At 54.4% G+C, this 15,646-nt stretch overlaps 1 protein-coding gene across 2 annotated transcripts in view; it reads left to right on the top strand.

The window, feature by feature from the left end:
• Positions 1-1,192: 1,192 nt before the first annotated feature.
• Positions 1,193-15,646, top strand: part of SH2D3C (SH2 domain containing 3C) — a 33,055-nt gene continuing 18,601 nt past the window's right edge. Inside the window, exons 1-3 of one of the 2 annotated variants that reach the window (XM_027556341.1) lie at positions 1,193-1,338; positions 3,750-4,227; positions 15,365-15,404. In XM_027556341.1, coding sequence (XP_027412142.1) covers positions 1,302-1,338; positions 3,750-4,227; positions 15,365-15,404 — 555 coding nt within the window. In that variant the 5' untranslated portion in view covers positions 1,193-1,301. Of the gene's footprint in view, positions 1,339-3,749; positions 4,228-6,190; positions 6,304-15,364; positions 15,405-15,646 lie in introns of those variants that run through there. The other variant, XM_027556342.1, reaches the window with a different exon arrangement.

The raw sequence follows: 15,646 nt of genomic DNA, 5'->3' as shown, positions 1-15,646 counted from the left end.
CCTTTGGCTGGCCCGTACTAGGTGACCAGAAAACGTTAGTCATCAGTAGTCATTATTTTTATGGAGGATGTACAAGGGGCCCCACCTGACCTTGAACTTCCCCTTTCACATCCCAGTGGGCCAGTCCTGGGGCCAGGATAATAATGTCCGATCATGCGAGAGCCTCCGTGGGTTGACTGTGTACCTTATGCTCGTGCCTAGTCTAGAAGTTAGGTAACCGAGTCTTCAGAGGCAGAAGTAACTCCGCACTCAGAGCAGGGATCTGAAGTCCCTGGTCTTTCAGGTACCCCCCAGCAGTTGCTGGAAGCTTCTGCAGGTGGCAGGGACAACCTGCGTAGGGGAGGTTTCATTTCCTCATCTCTGTCCTGTCCATGTGAGCGTGCACATACACACACACACACACACACACACACACACATGGGGTTGCAGGGTAGAAAAACACCAGGCTGTGGGTTAGGGGCCTGAGAGGGCAGGTTGTCACTCAGTCTGTGCTACCGACCCGCTGTGTGACCTGGGGGCCTTCTGCCTGCCTGTGTCTCGGTTTTCCTATCCTATCCTTGTACAGCAGGGTGGTGGACTAAATTATCACCATGTCCCTGCCAGCTTGAAAAGGAGTGACCATGCCTTGAGGGCACTGATTCTGTGCCAGGCTTTGCACCAAGCGCTGGACCCTGTGAGGTGGGCATTGCAAATACCCCTCACTCACAGAGACAAAACTAAAGCTCGGGGAGGGATTTGTCCAGGATCACACAGTGACAGAGGGGGGCAGCCAAGAGTTGAATTTGGGTGGCCTCAGGGCCCACGGGCCAAACCATGGCACTCCCCTCGCCACCACTGCCAGTACATCCCCCAGCACTGAGGCTTAGAATAAACCCCTCTGCCCGCAGGCCTGACTCCCTGCACCCTCCCAGCCCGCTGGCCAGACCCCCCAACAGCAGTTGTCAGGTCCCTGGAGGCCCCCAGCCCAGTAGGCTCTGTTCCCAGAGCCTGCGGTTTCTTTCCCAGACCTTCCAGATCTCACGCGCTTGTGGTCTGCCCCCTGCCTCCCCCCGCTGCCGAGGCCAAGGAGGAGGCCCACAGGGGCTGGGACTTGAGGGGGGGTGCCCTGCCTCCGCCCCCCTGCGGAGAGGATGGGGAGGGTGGGGCTGTGAGAGTTTCACTGGTTTAAAAATACACAGAGGAAGCTAGCGAGAGGGCGAGAGAAAGGGGAAGGGGAGGTGAGGGAGGCATCCCAGCACTGATGTCCAGAGCTTCGAGTGGCCACTCGCCTTTCGGCCAGGGGCTCTGCACGGCTTGCCAAGATGACGGAGGGGACCAAGAAGGCCAGCAAGAAGTTCAGTGAGTGTGGGGTGCCGTTTGCACCGTCCTTCATCCCTCTGTCTGTCTGTCCGTCTCAGCCTCTCTGCATCCGCTTCTTCCCACTCTATCTCGTTTCTGTTTCTCTTTCTGTCCATCTCTGGCTCTCTCTGGAGGACTCTGAGAGTTTCCATGGTGCCGTCTCTCCATCCCTCTGGCCTGATCTCTCTCTCCAGCTGATTTGGCTCTCCATCTCTGTTTCTGTCTGGTCTGTCTCTGTCGCTATTCCTCTGTCTCTCCCCACCCGACTGTCAGTCTCTCCATTCGTTTGTGTGTCCTCTGGCTCCCTGTGACCTCTGGGCTGTGCCAGGGAAGACCTCCACGCATTCCATTGCCTGCCTCTGTGCTGGTTCACATGGAGGTCTCAGGTTGGGAGATGCTGGGGCTGGGGCGGGGGGAGGGGTGCGTGCCATGGGTTAATGTCCCATGACCCCACCAGCAGTGACGCTGGGACCCAGAGCATCTAAATGAGGGGCCACACCCACCCATCACTCTTCTTTCCCAGGTTGCTGATTCCTTCCTGGTCCCAGCAAACTTCAGCTCCCTCTGATTCTTTTAAGATTTAGATACGGATTTAGCTGTGCTGGGTCTTAGTTACGGCACTCGGGATCTTCAATCTTCATTGTGGCGTGCAAGATCTTTTTAGTTACAGCATGTGGGATTTAGTTCGCTGACCAGGGATCGAATCCCAGGCCCCCTGTATTGAGAGCACAGAGTCTTAGCCACCGGACCACAGGGAAGGCCCCCTCTGATGCTTTGGACCTGACAGCACATGAGGGGAGTGCACAGGGCAAAGATTATGACTGTATTCCACAGACACAAGACCCAGAGACTTGCCTGAGGTCATATAGGGCTACAGAGCAGGGCTCAGTTTCACGTCCCTGGACCCTGGACTTCAGTTTCCCTCCCTGCCCCACTACTGCTTCCTCCAGACCCCCGGTGCCCAGGAGACAAAACAAGTGGTACGGAGAAAGGAGGCGATTCGCTCGTTGGCATAGCTTTCTAAGTGCAGAGCCTCAGCATCTGCTGATGGCGCTTGTCAGGAGGCAGAGGCTATAACTGAGGGTGGGGTGGGGGGTGGGCAGGCCTGGGAGGAAAGCCCCAGAGCACTGATCCCAGCACTCCAGCGCCGCGGGCCCTCGGCCAGGCTCCGCTTGGCTTTTTGACCCTGGGCAAATTCCTTCCCCTCTCTGGGCCTCAGTTTCCTCTCCGTCAAATGGGGCCATCCCACCTATGTTCCACCGTGGTCGTGAGGATCTGAGGAGGTGGAGGATGCCAAGGAAGTGGGAAATGCCAGGGTGTTTTCGTTTTTGCTTATGGAGGGGCCGTAGTGAAGTCCGGCAAACGGCGGTGGCTAGGAGGAGGGGCAGTCCCACAGCTGGGAGCAGGCAGGAGGGCGCTCAGGCGCACCCCTGCGGAAACGCGGAGATGGTATCACCCGAGCACTGCCGCCTGAGTCCCCACCAGGGCTCAGCTGACAGGAAGGAGAGAACTGCGGGGAGTGGGACCCTCAGGGACCCGACAGCCCCCTTCTCATTTCATCCGCACCTCAGGGGCACCTCAGAGCCTCGTTCAAACACCCACATCACGACCCCCGCCCCGACCCTGACACGCACGTCACACACACACACACACACACACACACACATATGTGCTCTCAGCTATGTGACTTTGGGCAGGTCATGTCACCGCTCTGAACTTCAGTTTCTTCATCTGGAAAATGGGGGATTAAACTTGTGCCATGGGGTTGTGCTGAGAATTCAGGGAAGTAATTAATGAAGGTGGCATGTTTGACAAATGCAAAGGCATTCATTGTGGTCGTCATCACCATCTTTCTTCATTACTTCTGACGGCTATGAAGCATGTTATTTACATGCTGAGTTCATGGCTTTCTTCAATTCTTCCATTGCTCAGAGGGCAGTGGTCCCCAACCTTTTTGGTCCCCAACCAGGGACCAATTTCGTGGAAGACAGTATTTCCACCATCTGGGGATGGTGGGGGGTATGGTTTGGGGATGATTCAGGTGCATTAGACTTATTGTGCACTTTATTTCTAGTCTAATGCTGTTGCTGATCTGCCAGGAGGTACTGGTCCACAGCCCAGAGGTTGCCCCTGCCCCCGCCATGGGGGACGGATACTATAGTCTCTATCTTACTGATGTGGATGAATGGGGCTCAGAGAGGTCAAATAAGGTCACAAAGCTAGGATGTGGAATTGAAAGGCTACGGGATCCCAGTGGTGCCATATTATACCATAACTCCTAGAGGGGGTGTCAGTGAAACTCCCAACCCTCCATGAACCCTCAGTGAGTGGAACTGCACAAATGTTTCATTGCTTTTATTATTACTGCTGGCAATGTCATTAACTCCTTTTCCTCCCCTCCCCCCTTCCAGAGTTCTTCAAGTTCAAGGGGTTTGGGAGTCTCTCCAACCTTCCGCGGTCCTTTACTCTGAGACGATCTTTGGCCCCCAACAGTATCCGGCCCCAGGTGGAGGCTGACACCTTCGATGCCACACAGGATGACATGGTGACAGTCCCCAAGAGCCCCCCGGCCTATGCCCGCTCCAGCGACATGTACAGCCACATGGGCACCATGCCTCGCCCCAGCATCAAGAAGGCTCAGGGCAAACAGGCCACCCAGAAGGCCCAGGAAGTTGGCCCTGAGCCCCAGGTGGTACCCCGAAGCCTGCCTGACCCTCCAGGCTTGGAGGCAGCTGAGAAGGTGGTGCCAGGGACCATTGCCTCCAGGGAGGACACCCCAACAGTGGGACCCAACCCTTCAGCAGTGGAAGTGGACCCCACAAGAAAACCTGAGGATGCCAGGCCAGACACAGAAGAAGGGCGAGACCCCAAGAATGTGCCCTCAGAAAGGTAGGTGCCCATCAGGGGAGGGTGAGGGCAGAACCTGCAGGGATGGCATGTCCAGCCTCCTGTCAACAGAGTCTGGAGAGGACCGCCCAACACACACATCTGTAGAAAGAAAACAGAATACACACACGCACACACACCCCCTACACATTAACTAAGTGCTCACTATAAACCAGGCTTCCCTAGTGGCTCAGATGGTAAAGAATCTTCCTGCAATGCAGGAGACTCAGGTTTGATCTCTGGGTCGGGAAGATCCTCTGGAGAAGGGAATGGCAACCCACTCCAGTATTCTTGACTGGAGAATCTCATGGACAGAGGAGCCTGGTGGGCTATATATAGTCCATGGAGTCACAAAGAGTCAGACACAACTCGCAACTAACACTTTCACTTCACTTTTCACTACTATACACCAGGCACTGTACTTAGCCCTTCACATGTAATTAATTCTCAGAAAAAAAAAAAAATCCAGGGAGAGGATACTGTTATTTCCATACCACGGATGAGGAAACTGAGATTCAGAGAAGAAATGCCATCTGCCCCTGTCAGATTGCACATCTAGCAAATGACGAAATTAGGACTTGACCTAAGACCCACCTGACTCCAGCGCCCTAGGCAGCCTTCATCATGAGCCCTCAGCATTGGGCCCAGCCCAACCACTGGATCCCTGCCCTGGGCCCCCACCTCTGAATCTCCGCCTTTAATTCTGCTGGACAACATTGCTCCCCTAGGTCTGGTAAAGCGTTTGCTACCTAACTTGGGTACAGGGTGTGTTGAATTGTTGCAAAAATACAAATAGTGATGTGACCATAGCCCTCAGTTAGTAAGTACCTGTTTTACTAGGTGTCAAAACAAATGTTACTCACTGAAAATTCTGTAAAAGATTATATCAATACTATAACCTGCCCCGCCCCCATCTTACAGCTGGGGAGCCTGAGACTCAGCCAAGGTTGCAGGGGTGGGATTTGAGCAGGAATCTGCCTGTCTCCAGTGGCTGCAACTCATCCATCACATGGTACCCACCACATTCTAAGCCCTACAGCCCTTGGGAGACCCCTCAGCCCCAACCAAAGACATCTTTGTCTTTCCAACTCTCAGAGACTTTGTCTAAACCACACTGGTTATTATAGATGTACTTACTGAAATAAAGAGGGAAAAAGAAAATCTGAGAAAAATTAAACTCTAGGGTTTGTTTTGGAACCTCTCTTGAGTGATTTTGCCCTGAGACACCAAGCACAGCTTCTGTGCGCTGGGATAATTGGTCCTTCAGTGGGGAGGAGGAGGACCTTGTAGAGCTGCAGAGTGAATCCAGACCAGACTGCCTTCCCTTCTCGGAGCCTCGCTTTTCTCATCTGACAAATGCGCACAACGATACCACCTACCTTGTAGGGCTGTGTTGAGAATTCAAGAATAACGTACTCGTAAAAATCTTAGCACAGTGCCTGGCACACAACAAACAACGCAATAAATGGGAAGTGCCTACATTTATGATTTAAAGAACGAATGCTTTCACACCACCTTTACCTACTCCAGGCTGCCTTCTCTTGCCATCCTCTTAAATTCTGCCTCATTCGGGCGTGCAACAAGGATTGTATGTAGGGGTCCAGTGCGGGTCGGGGAGCGTTGTGAGGTAACCCAAAGCCTGAGGTTTGCGGAAGCGGGGCTGGCGGGGCGCAGGGGCGTGTCTGGGAGGCGTGGCCTTTCCATGCTGCTCGGGGACTGTTGGGGAAGCTGGCGTTGGAGAGGGGCGGGGCGAGGCGGAGGCGTGTTCTGGGGGCGTGGCCTTCCCACCCTCCCCGACCCTGACGGACAAGGAGAGGCGAAGGGCGTGTCCGGGGCGGGGCACGTCCTTCCCAGAGGGCGGAGTAGACGGTGGAGAACGCCGAGGGAGGGCGGAGGGGGCGTGTCAGAGGCGTGGCCTCAGGCCAGGCTCCGCCCCTGGAGTCCTGCTGTGAGCTCCACAGCGCCGTAGCCTGAGAAAGGCGGGAGCCTTGGAAACAGGAGGTCCCCGGGTTGCTGGCGGCGACGGCAGGGAACCATGACTGCAGTGGGCCGGAGGTGCCCCGCACTGGGATCCAGAGGGTGAGTGACCGAGCTGGGACCAAGGAGGGCCACCGCCTGGGACCGGGAGTTGGCTGTGGGGGAAATCTGTGCCCCTGGGGCAGCTGACAAACCTGGGTGCGAGTTTAGCATCTGGCACTTTTAAACTTTCTTTTGGTGCAACTCTGACCCCGCTTCAGGCTGAGCATCTGCTGGTCACAACAGTCCCAGAAGAGAGACACTATCACTATCCCTAGTTTACAGATAAGGAAAGAGGTTTACTTGCCCAGTTTGACACAACTAATGAAAGTCAGAACTAGCGTTCAACTCCACCTTCCCGGATCAGACCCCTCAGCAGGTCTTGAGACACCTTTAGAATGCCAGGTCTAGGAGCCAGCCATCCTCCCCTGTGGGCAGAGATAGTCCTGGCAGTGCCTTGGGGTATCAGGCCTGGCTTAGAGCTGACAGAGGAAATAGGGGGACTCTCCCTTCCTGCCCCTGATCACCTGGGATGTCCCGGGGTCCTGAGGAGGGTGGATTAGCAGATCGGATTGAGCCTCTTCTTGGTGCCCTGGGACCCAGTGTCCCACCTGCCTTAGGCCAAGTAGAAGGTGAGGAACTGTTGAACATTTCTTCTAAGAGCCTGTGAAGCTCAACTCTTTGCCAGAGACAGGAGAGCTGCTTTGCAGGTGTGATCTCAGGCTTGTCCTGCCCTGCTCTGGGCGTCCATATCTCCAGCAGCCAAGATAGATCTGGGATGGTCTCTGAGGATCCGTCCAGTTTGGGGATGAGGGCGTTTGAGAACTGCCACTGAGTAAGACCAGGGGCCTCGTTCCTGAGTGTCCCAAGGGGGGTCATCCCTGTGGCTGTTCAGCCTAAGCTGGGGGAGATGTGTCCCTCCCCTACCCCCTAGGAAGCAGGGTGCACCTGGAGCAGAAGGAAGGAAGGGGAAGAGGTGAGGCTGCAGGAGTTTCCTGGTGCCCTGTACTCTGCTGAGATCATGGAGGATGAGAGGAAGGAGGGAGGAGGGGCCAACGACACAGGCAATGAAGGGCCTTTAGCTCCCAAAAAGGAGAGTGCCGCCCAGCCTGCCCCCAGCCCCCATCCCCTCAGCTGCCTGCAGGGAAACAGTGACTCTAGAGAGTCCTGACACTCAACCCTTCAGTTCATGCTGTAGAGGAGGAAGCGGCTGCTTAGAGAGGGAAGGGAGGTCCCCCAAAGCCCCACACTATAGCCACACCCACACTCAGGAATGGTCAGGCCAGGGTCCCACCAGAGGCCGGCCCTGCCTGGAATACTCAGTGGGTCCCCTCTACCACATGGGCCCTGTGAGGTGGAGCCTCTATTTGCTGCATTATACCAGTGAGGAGACTGAGATTCAGAGAGAAAAAGGGACTTTCCTGGGGTCACAGAGAGATTAGAACCAAGGTTTGATTCCAACCTGACCAGCTCCCAAGCCCAAACTCTTAACCACTAGGCCATGTATCACCTGCTGTAAATAAAAATCTCAGAGCTGTCTCTCTCATTACTTCAAATGGCTTCCCATAACCCTGGAAAGGCGGTAACAGGAGCCCATTTTCCAGATGAAGACATCAAGGTTTTGTGAGGTTAACAACTTGCTGGAGATGAGACAGTGGAGCTGGAACTTCATTCATTTTAATAGTTACCGAGATGTAGCTATGCCCTAGACACCCCTGTAGATTCTGGGGAGAGAGCCGTGAGCATAGCAGACAAAACCCTGCTCTCATGGAGCCCCCATTCCAGGGTGGGGGAGACAGACGATAAACCAGATAACGAGTTATCTGGTCGGCTAGAAGAGAAAAGCACTAGAGAGAAAGATTTAAATCAAGTAGGGGAACTGGTCTTGGGGTAGTGGCTAAAAGTTATCCAGGGAAAAATTCTCAGTGAGAAACCGATATTTGAGCAAAGGAGATGAGGGAATAGACCCCCCTACCCTCCCTTTTTTTTTACTTGAAATATAGTCGATGTACAATATTATGTTAGTCTCAGGCATCCTGGGAACAGACCCTCTTGATGGCTAGGGAAGGGTATACTAGGTCAAAGGAACAGTAACTACAAAGGCCCTGAGGTGGGAGCATACTTGGCGTGTTGGCGGAGCAGCAGAAAGCAAGCTGGGGGCTGGGGAGAGGAGGGGTGGAAATGAGGCCAGAGAGGAAATGGGTTCAGATAAGCAAGGCCTGGAAGGCCCAGCAAGGACCTGGCTTTGACTGTAAACGAGATGGCAGCCGTCGCTGGCCTTGAGCAGAGGACGGCCCCACTCTGACTTACGTTTGACAAGCACCTCTCCTTTGAGGAAGATTGGCCCGAGTCTTACTCTTTTCTGAGGTGTCTCACTGGAGCATCCTTCCCTTCCTCCCAGAGACCCAGGCCCCTCTGCTCTCACTCTCAGGGCCGTTCAGCAGGAAACTTGAGACTTGGAGAAGGTAGCACCCCATAGGAGAGCCAGGGGCACCCTGAGCTGCCCGCGCCGGGCACTGAGAATAAGCCAAGACGCTCCCCCCACCCCCATTTCCTTTTGGAATGTTGATTCTGGTCCAAGAATTCCCAGCACTCCCCCGAGTCCCACGACCCTCTCGGCCCTGCAAAGTGACGTCAGTTGCTGGGCATCTGGTAGTGATTACCCACCAGGGGAGGGGGCTGTGGTGGGCCCAGCCTGTTCGGTCTCCTCAGGCTCTGGGCGGCTGGTCCTTGTCTTCCGAAGGGGCCCAGCTGCTCCTGGCTCTCATTTCCTGTGGAGACTTTCTCACAGCCCTCGAGACCCCCAGACGCCTCGGGCTGTGGGAATTGGGCTGGCTTGGGATAGACGGACGGTTCCCCCATCCCCAGCTGGAGCCACATCCCCTCAAACCCTCAGGGGACCCTGTTTACAGAATGCTGGATGCTCGGGGCGTGAGAGCTGGGGAGGACGGGGAGGGGTGCGGGGGGTGGGATACACCAGCTGCTCAGAGGCCCGCTTGACTGTCTTTATAACGTTGAGAGACCCCCTCCCCTCTCTGACCCTCAGTTTCCCCATCTGCTTCTCCAAAAACAGCACCTGTTTCACAGGGTCATTGTGAAGAGTAGACAGAGTAGAGCATTTTTCCTAGACATGGCCTGAGGAAATGCCAGAATACGGGATGCGCGGGCTACCAGCACAACCGTGTAGAGGAGAGGAGACTGGGGCCCCACGACAGCGACTCGCGCAGCGCCATGCAGCCTCTTTCACCCCAGCTCGGTGCCCTCTCCCGAGCCCCCAGTGTCCTCTTTCTGCTCATGCCCACTCCATGTCCTCTTCCTGATGTCAATTCGGGGCTCCTGGTCTGGTCGAAATATTGGTTTTCGTCGCTTTCCCCTCCCCAGTGTCTCCCTGTCTCCATCCGGGGGCTCCCCAGTGTCTCCCTGTCTCCATCCAGGGGCATCCCCATCTCTAGGAGAGCCTGCCTAGGGCAAGGAGAAAAGCAGAACCAACGTGAGTCTCCTCTGAGTAGCCGCGTGCCCTGCTGTGAAGCGAGGCTTCCACACAGGACCTCAGTCAGCGCTCAGCACTTGCTTTCCCCATTAGCCCTTGGCCAGCAGCTGTTGAGTCCCAGCAACTCCTGGGACCCAGACCCCCCAGCTCTGCCCTGGGAAGAGTGGCCACTGATCTGGCCTCTCCCCACAGGTCTGGCGCCCTCCCTGAGCTATACCAGGGAGCTCACCCCTATCCAGAAGACTGAGGGCACAGGATGGGGGAGGGGAGCAAGGCTGTCTCCAGGACAGTGGTGGCTCCTTGTTCAGGAGAGGGGGTGGGGCAGGGGCTAACGTCAAGGGCCTTCCTGACAGGGAATCCCAAAGGCCCACGGCTGGGTGTCCCCAAAGAGATGGGGGTTTCCACCCCCAGCTCTGTCTGCTCAGAGCCTTGAAGGACTAAGGAGCACAGAGCAGGGCTGTTGCTCTGCTCGGGTGAGTGAAGAAGGGAGAGAATCTCTCTAGCCCTCAAGAAAGGCAGGATGGGAGCTCTCTGGGGTCAGGGTGGGGTGGCAGAGGGAGGAGCCTCAGGGGGCTCCCTGGGGTTAAGGGGTTAAGGAACCTTGTACCTTTTCTTCTCATAGGATGCTTGCAGCCACTCTATGAAGACACTTATAATATGCCCATTTCACAGATGGGGAAGTCGAAGCTCACAGAGGGGAGGGCGGGGGGATGCTGAGAAGCAGGAGGCAGAGGCTGGGAAGTGTCCACTAAAGGCCATATGACCATGCCCCGGGAGCAAACTGGGGGACAGATAGAGGGCAGGAAGACCCCATGGCTCTGCAGGGCAAGGCTACCCGTGGCGAGGAAAGGCCAAGGTGGAAGAGGACAGCAGCCTCTTCTCCAGAGTCCCTGTGGGAGCCTCACCCTTTCTCTCAGGCCAGGATGGAGACCCTGAAGGTAAAGCTCGGACTGAAACCTGCGTTGGGGAAATAAAGGGTAATGGACTGTAATTGCAGGTCATTAATTCAATTAATTAAGCTAATGTATGCAATAAGTGGTATCAGTTATTAGAACAAATCAGCTAATACAGGCAATTAAAGGGGTTGGTTATTTAAATAATTGATGCAGCTGATTAATGGAACTGATTTAGCTCAATTGTCACTATTATTTATTAATTGATTTCACCACTAATATTAGAGGGGAAATGCCTTTGAAATCCATAAAATAAGAAATTAATTAATGAATTAATTAACGGAGCTGAGTTTTTAAACATGGAAACTTCGATTCCTGGATTTAGTCATTACAAAAGGAGGGAGAACATTCTAGAAATCTCCAAGCAAACTGAGATCTGCAGGCTGAATAGAAATTCCTCTGACTCTAAGGGAGAGAATTCCTCTGGGCAGAAGGTATATCATGTGCAAAGGTCCTGAGGCTGGAGGCAGTAGCGCTCTTTGGAGGAAGGCTGAGGTCGGAGTGCCTGGAGGACCCTGAGGAAGAGTGGAGGGGTGGCTGGCAGGGGCCTGGTCACAGAGGGCCCACCAACCAGAACTAGAGCTTGTCCTCAGGACTTCAGGGACTGCTGTGACATTCGTTCATTCAAAAACATCTTCATGGGGTGCCTGGCACCATTCCAGGAAGAACCCAGCCCCTACCCTGTGGAGCTGATGTTCTGATGAGAGGAGACAGCACAGGGCAAGTCAGATGAAGCCCTACAGAGAACAATGAAGCAGGGCGGGGAGGTGGGGAGCCTTGAGTGGGCTCCCTTCACTTCCAGGTGGGCAGCCAGGGAAGTCCTTACTGAGAAGGGGACGCTTCAGTAAAGACCTGAAGGAGGGAAGGGCAGGAGCTCAGTGGATATCTGGAGGGAAAGTATTCTAGCAGAGCAGTCAGGAAGTGCAAAGGCCCTGAGGTCGGGACAAAAGGCAGTGAGAAGCTCAGCTTGGCTGCGGTAGCATGAATGAGGGGAGTGTTGTTGGAGAGTGACGGGAGAGGTGGTGAGGAGCCAGTGTGCAGAGGCTATTATGAGGACTTCAGCTCTTATTCTGAGTGAAACTAGGGGCCACTCTAGTGGGTTGGAGCCGAGGAAAGGTGTGATCTGATTCATTTTCACAGGACTGCTCTGGCTGCTGGGGTGAGAACAAGTCACAGGGGCACAGATGCAGGCAGGGAGGCAGTGGCGAGGTGGTGGCCATAGTCTGGGCAGATGATGGCCATGGGTGGTAAGCAGACATGGTCACTTTAGGTCTTAGAAATCCTGGAGTGTTGCAGAGGGGCAGGGAGGGGCCATGGCGAGTTCCCGGGCCTGGGCCTTGACCCGAGCACCCAACTGGCTCTGGCCACCTGATATCCCTGGGGCGGGCACCCCCTCCCCAAGACTCTGCTCCTGCCCAGCTCCTGAGGGGAAGTGGACAGGAAGCAGGAAGAAATGCTGGGGCAATCCCAGTGTCCTGGCCAGTCTGTTCCCAACAGTGGGAGGATTTCCGGGCCTGAATGGCCGGAAATGCTGGGACAGGACACCTCACCCAGGAAGAGCAGGGAGGTGAGCAAGGGGAGGGGTCCCTACTTTACCCCACCCCACCTTGGCTGGACAGAGAGAACTCACATGGCTTTTGGAGCCTGCAGGGGCCGGGTTGCAGCTTGAGGGACGATAGTTAGAGATCAGGAAGGACTTTGCAGGAAGGAGGGACAGCCCCAGGGACTCTAGAATGTCCAAACAGGGAGGACTGTTAGCCAGCATCCCAAAGAGGAGCCCCTGCCCCAGGAGCTAGGGGGAACCCTACATGAAATCACACCCTGGAAACACACCTCACCCACAGTTTTTATTTTGTCTCGTTTGTAGCTCAGCTTTTTCGGTTTGCAACTTATTTTGTTCGATTTATCACATTTCAGTTTAAATTTGGGGCTTCTCTATTTGGGGAAGTTTGACCTCCCTCCCTAGTTTGCAGATGGGAATATTGAGGCTTGTGTCAGCCAGAGAACCAGGGTCCAGCCTGACAGAATTAATAATAATAATAGTGATGAATACTGGTTGAGGGTACACTCTTTATATATTTCTTAGGCAATAAGTGTGGGCTTCTCCGGTGGCTCAGCAGTAAAGAATCTGCCTGCAATGCAAGAGACACAGGAGATAAAGGTTCAGTTCCAGGGTTGGGAAGATCCTCTGGAGGAGGGCATGGCAACACACCGCAGTATTCTTGTTCGGAAAATCCCATGGGCAGGAGGAGCCTGGTGGGCTATGGTTCACGGGGTCGCAGAGAGTCAGACACGACCGAAGCGACTGAGTACCCGTGCACGCATAGTTGCTTTACAATGTTTTTATATTAGTTTCTGCTGTACAATGAAGTCAATCAGCTATGTATATACATATATCCCCTCCCTCTTGGACCTCCCCCCCACCCCCACCATCCCTTCTAGATCATCGCAGAGCACTGAGCTGAGCTCCTTGTGCTATACAGCAGGTCCTCACTAGTGCATGCGTGCTCGGTCGTATGCGACTCTTTGCCACCATATGGACTGTAACCCACCAGGCTCTTCTGTCCTTGGGATTCTCCAAGCAAGAATACTGGAGTGGGTTGCTGTACCCTCCTTCAGGAGATCTTCCCGACCCAGGAATTGAACCCAGGTCTTCTGCATTGTAGGCAGATTTTTTACCCACTGAGCTGCTGTGGGTCCTCACTAGCAGCAGGAAACAACTCTCAAGCTCCTGCTGTGTGCTGGCGGCTCAGCAGTGAACGAGACAAAGTCAGTGCCCTGGTGGAGATGGCGGGTACCTGGAGTCAACAAATAAATGGAAAGTGATTGTTTCGGGTAGAGACTGAGGAAAATAAAACAGGGTTGAGGACAGAGAGCGAAGGACAAGGGACAGTTCTAGGCACGGTGGTCAGGGAAGGCTTGGGGACATTAAGCAAAGCCCTAAATAAAGTAGGGGGAGGAGCAAGCTATGTGATAATCTGAAAGAAGAACTTTCCAGGCAAAAAAACAGCAAGTGCAAAGGCCCAGTGGCCTGGAGCAGAATGAGGAAAGCAGACGTATTTTGGGGGTGGGAATTCATGAGATGGGCAGTTGGGTCACCACGGGGCCTTGTAGGCTGGGGCAAATATAAGCCCGTTTATGCTTGTTTTTCTGGCATAAAAATGGCTTCTCTTTACTCTCACAAAGGAAGTCTTGGTTTAGATGATAAATTATGCGGCTGGCTGTTTGCAGGCCATGGAGTAGAGTTTAGATTTCATTCCTTGAGAGATGGAAGGGTTGGGGGGTTGTTTTGGTTTTGCTTCATTTTAAATTAGATGAGATTGCATTAAAAAATAAATTTATGCTTATTTAATTGGCTGTACCAGGTCTTAGTTGCTAGTTGCAGCACCATCTTGGTAGTTTTTTTAATTGCAGCATGCAGGATCACGTGGGGTCTTTAGTTATAGCATGCGGGATCTAGTTCCCTGGCCAGGAATCGAACCCAGGAGCCCTGCCTTGGGCTTCTGGAGTCTTACCCACTGGATCATCAGGGAAGTCCCAGGGTGGGAAGTGTTTGTGCACAGTGGCCTGCCTAGCTTTTTACCCGAGCGCCACCAGGGCAGCGGAGGGGAGGCTGACCGAGGGCTGTGAGGGCAGACCCGGCAGGTGGCAAGAAGTCTGCTGTGTGCTCCAGGAGGACAGAGAAGGCGCCCCAGATGGGGCTGGGTTGACATACAGAGAGAAGTGGTCAGGACCTATTCTGGAAAGAGACCCACAGGATTTCCTGATGGATTGGGCGTGGACTATGAGTGAGAGAGGAAGCACAGAGGACCACAGGGTTTTTGGCCAAACAAAGCAACACAAAGCATGAAGCTGACATCTACTGAGATGGGAAGCGGATGTGGAGAGCAAGGGCATGGGGGATTGGGTGGGGTGGGGGATCTGTAGTCCTGCTTTGGATACAAAAGTCAAGTTCAGACATCTGAGAAGAGATGCTAAGGAGGCAGTTGGGTTTCTGAGTCTCGTTTTGAAGGGGAAGTCCAGGCTGCATCAGAGAAGGGAGGGCATTTAAGGCCAAGGATTGGGGATGTGGCTCATGGAGGTCCTCATCAGGAAGGGTGATATTTATTTGAGAGGAACAAATAAATATGTGTTTACTTGGGAACAATAGCCACCCCTGGCCTCTGACTTCTCCAGGCTCCATCCAGGCCACCCTTGAGGGGAGGGGAATCACTTTCACAGCCAGTTGTCACCAGCAACGACAAGGTGATGTGCCGCTGGGTGGGTCCCTCTGATGAGGGGATGAGGGTAGAGCTGGAGGGGAGGAGATTGAGGCCCAGCCTGGGGCCACCAATGTGCGGAGTCAGGGAAGAGGTGGAGAGTGAACATCGGGGGACCACAGTGTCCTAAAGGTGAGTCAAGACAGCAAGCAGGCGCTATGTTAAGCATGTGACATTCATCAGCTCCCAGAGGCCCCGAGACAACCCGATGAAACACAGGCTCAGAGAGGTGAAAGGACCTGCCCAGGGTCACACAGCTGGAGAGTGGAGAAGTAGCCCAGCCTGCCAATTCCAGCCAGTGCTATCACCCGTATGCTCAGTCCTGCAGGCACTCAGTGCTGGCACCAGGCAGGTGGGCAGAAGCTGGCGGCTGAGGATCCAGGCAGGGCTGGGAGCCACTCACCTCTCTTCTCTCCTTCCAGGGCCACTGCAGAGCCGGAGGCTGGCGGGGACTATGTGAAGGTAAGAGGGGCTGGGCAGGGGACACTGAGGGGGCCCAGAGCCAGTTCCAGGAAGGGCAGAGTCCTTTTCTGGCCTCATTAGAAGTCAGACCTCACCCACTGTTCTCAGAAGGAGAAGGTCTAGGGGTCAGGGCAGCCTAAGGGGTCTGCTTTCGCTCCAAGCATCTTCTTCCCAGGCCTGCCATCATTCTTTCCTGGCCCCAACCTCAGGACTTCCCAATGTTTGTTCCCACCAGACCCCAT

The sequence above is a fragment of the Bos indicus x Bos taurus genome, chromosome 11 (assembly GCF_003369695.1).
Source record: "Bos indicus x Bos taurus breed Angus x Brahman F1 hybrid chromosome 11, Bos_hybrid_MaternalHap_v2.0, whole genome shotgun sequence".
NCBI classification, from domain to species: Eukaryota; Metazoa; Chordata; class Mammalia; order Artiodactyla; family Bovidae; genus Bos; species Bos indicus x Bos taurus.
Note: the sequence above shows the minus strand (reverse complement) of the source record. Positions and strands in the feature narration are given on the sequence as shown.